The sequence below is a fragment of the Nicotiana tomentosiformis genome, chromosome 8 (assembly GCF_000390325.3).
Source record: "Nicotiana tomentosiformis chromosome 8, ASM39032v3, whole genome shotgun sequence".
NCBI lineage: Eukaryota > Viridiplantae > Streptophyta > Magnoliopsida > Solanales > Solanaceae > Nicotiana > Nicotiana tomentosiformis.
The window spans coordinates 127,833,133-127,836,716 of record NC_090819.1 but is presented as its reverse complement, the minus strand read 5'-3'; the positions used below and the strand labels follow the sequence as shown (position 1 = coordinate 127,836,716).

General features: G+C 33.9%; 1 protein-coding gene across 1 annotated transcript; it reads left to right on the top strand.

Annotated features, from left to right (window-relative positions):
* The first annotated feature begins 2,741 nt into the window (after positions 1-2,741).
* LOC104101045 (uncharacterized) lies at positions 2,742-3,584 on the top strand. The gene has a single exon (XM_009608447.1). The coding sequence runs from the start codon at positions 2,742-2,744 to the stop codon at positions 3,582-3,584; it is 843 nt and encodes a 280-aa protein (XP_009606742.1).

Genomic DNA, 3,584 nt, shown 5'->3' with positions numbered 1-3,584 from the left:
TGTTCGAGAGGGGAATAATAATAGTAGGGGTAAAATGGAGAAAAGGTCGGGTCAAATTTTTAGGGTGTGAGGGGCATACATGGGTCCCAGTAACTAATTTCTAGTTAGGAAGTCGCGAGAAGGTACCTTAAAAATTTTGGAGAGGTAAAAGTTTTTTTATTTTCCAGAAGGTTCTACGTTTCGTTAAGGTTCCAACTTCCAACATCATTTTTTAATGTTGTGTGTCTTTAATTCCCACTTATAAAATGTAGAAAGAGTACGTGTCGGAGAAGTTGTGAATTGCTTATTCTTACGTCGGAGATAAGGATGCTGATGCTGTCATATAGGTTTGAGAAGATTTAATACTCCTTAAGTGATTTTTTTGATTTTTTTGTGATCCATAATATTAATTTTTTCGGATATCAAGAAAGAATTAACTTCTTTTTTTTTAAGTTGTCATTGATATCAAGAGTTTAGGAGTAGTTTGTATATTTTCAATGAGCAAATTAAGGTTAATATGATCAATTTTATTATTAATTGATGTTACACGGCGCCTTCCTGAGATTCCTTGGAATGGCAACGTAAGGCTAAGCAATTGATATTCGTGCAGTCACTATCCGTCAACTAGGGTACCCTCCGTACGCTAGACAAGATTGTCAGTGTCGTACGAGAAAACCAATATCAAGAGCAATTGAGATAACAGAAAAGAGAATTGAGAATGAAAAAAAGTTTGATTGCATTAAAGAAAGTTATTACAGAAAAATAACACAGTGTCGAGGGGGAGAAACACCAGTACAGAGAATTATTTGCTTGGGAGAAAGTTTGATTTCTTAATATGTGTGAAAAGAGCTAAAAAAAAAATTACTTAAAGTGAATCGGAGGAAGTATGCTTAAATCAAATTTTATACGAAATAGAAATAAAATTAAAGGGTATATCTCAAAACTTACTTTTTTAGTTCGAATCTCCTAACGTCTTAATTTTAAATTCGCTACAATATTTAAAATAAATTGATACAACTTACTGTTCTAGAAAAATCCTATTATGAAATTGTGAAATGATGGGATAATATTACTTCTTTACTTTTTTTGGTAATGGAAGAATTCGCTATTTCAACTTCGATAGATAATTCAATTCCAATATTGTCAGACTGCGGTTTAAGCGATGATGGGGTATTAGATTGCCTTTTGTTTTATTCCTATAATATTCCATGAATAAATAAGAAATTGAGATCCCTCATTTTATCTATGATGTATCGCTTTGAATCACTTAGAAAATAATTTATTTTCCTCAAACTAGGCATTCGTTCTGTAGTATAAATGGTCGAAATATGACATTGAATCACATCGGGTGGAGCCGTTCTCTCAAAGCAGAACTTGATGCTAGGATCAAAAGTTTAAGTAAAGATCGATATAATAGAGCCAAAGCAGTCATATTCATTAATTTACTAATCTGAAGTACGAATTGCTAGTTTTTACTAGCTTAAGAATTTGAATTTCCTGTCCATGCAACTTTTTATATATATAATCATGCCATATTTGCCATTGTTATGGAATTTTTTATATTGAGAGGGGGTGGGACGTTGTGTTTGTGACTAATTGGAAAAAAGAATGTAGAAGGGAGAAGTCATCGAAGGGGTGTATGTCCTGTACCTAAGTGGGGTAGTTTTGATACTTTTTAAATGTAATGTGGAGGTGCAATTTTGTGGTTATAGCTCAATTTTTTTAAAATATTCGTTTAAGGAATTTATATTATTGATTTTAGCGTGGCATAGGTTTAGGCCTTTAGGTAATATCCCCTATAGCTCTTTTTGTCCGATTTAAGTTATTGTAATCTTATGAAATTTGACCAAAAGTCTTAATAAGAAAGTTGAATTTGTTCATTTGTTACTTACCAACTTTCACTTCTTTTTCTCCAAAAAAAAAAAAAGAATATGAGATTGAAATAGTTTAGAATTAAATAAGTCTTATAAAGTTATATTTCTCTTTCCTTGTATTTAATCCGCCTTTGATTTTATAGACCCCTCTTCTCTTATTTTTTTTTTCTTGAGTAAAATAAATGGCCTTTTTTTTCCTAGTTGTTGACGACGAAGTTGATCGAGAAAAGGTTGAAGATGATGATCGGAAGATTTATTCTTCCTTGTCCATCAATGAGAGAAGAAGCGGCGCGAAGGGAATTTCGGCTAAGATTGAAAGTACACGAAGTAACCTAGTTAGGTCTGAATTAACATCTCCTATGGTTAAGTCAAAGGACCATTCTACCCTCACTCCTAATCATGCCACGTGCCATCCAATCAAACCATCCATATTATACTCATAGTTGCAATTACATTCCAGCTGGTGTGGCAACGGATAGATATGGAATAGTCTAGAACTTTGTTATCTGTAATTAGCTGTCTTTTACATTTGTATATATTTCTTATACATAGGACAAATTCTGTTACAATAGTGCAAATGATAGAAGAACATGTATATGCACAGTACATAGGAAATTTTGTATATGAAAGGGGTATTCTATATAGACTAGACACATATACAATATTCTAATCAAGGATTGGATTTCAAAATCTTTCAATTTCTACATGGTATCAGAGCAGGTCATTTAAGCATATTTTGAGATTTTTACTTTCACCTTTTCATTCTGCCTTCTTTTTTTCCGAAATGGTAGAAACATATGATGTTAATACCCTGTGGCTGATTCATCCAAGAAAGTGATGATTGATTCATCACACCCATTTTTTCTTCACCCCTCAGACTATCCAGGAATGAACCTGATTTCTTCAGCTTTTGATGGCAAAAGCTATGGTGCTTGGCGTAAAGATGTTGTGATAGCTCTTTCTGCAAAGGACAAATTGGGTTTTAGTGATGGAACCATCTCCATTCCAGATGAAAGTCCTGGGCTTCAAAGTGCTTGGTCAAGAGAAAATGACATGGTCATGTCTTGGTTGCTTAACTCTTTGTCAAATGAGATTGTAGAGAGTGTGCTTTACTCTCACAGTGCAAAGGACCTATGGAATGATTTGGAAGACAAATTTGGTAAAGCAAATGGTGCTAAACTGTTCCAACTTCAAAAAGAACTAAGTGTTGTAGTTCAAAAAAACTCTAGTGTATCTAGCTACTTCACGAAAATGAAAAGTTTGTGGGATGAGTTAGATACTCTAATAAATTTTTCCACATGTTCATGTGAGTGCGTGTGTGTGGAGAATTTGAAGACTCACCAAGACCAGAGGTTACTGCAGTTTTTAATAGGGCTCAATGACACCTACATAAGGGTGAGAAGCAATATTCTGATGTCTTCTCCTTTACCCACTATTGGGAAAACTTACTCCATGGTCATCCAAGATGAAAAGCAAAGAGAGATTCATTGTGCTCCAATCTATCCAGGAGATTCAGCTTCTTTCATTGTTGCACAACAAGGTTCTGTTGGAAAGAAAAGCAATTTCAGAGACTTGAAGGGAAAGAAATCTGGTTATGAAGGAAAGAAGAATAACTCATTTTGCTCTTACTATAAGAAACCAGGTCATATGATAGGAGAATGTTATAGACTTGTTGGACTTCCTCGGGATTTCAAGTTCACTAATCAGAAGAAATACCAAGGATCTATTTAG

What these genes read in the sequence shown, in the direction of transcription:
- LOC104101045 (XM_009608447.1), top strand. Translation starts at nt 2,742, where the DNA reads ATGAACCTGATTTCTTCAGCTTTTGATGGCAAAAGCTATGGTGCTTGG.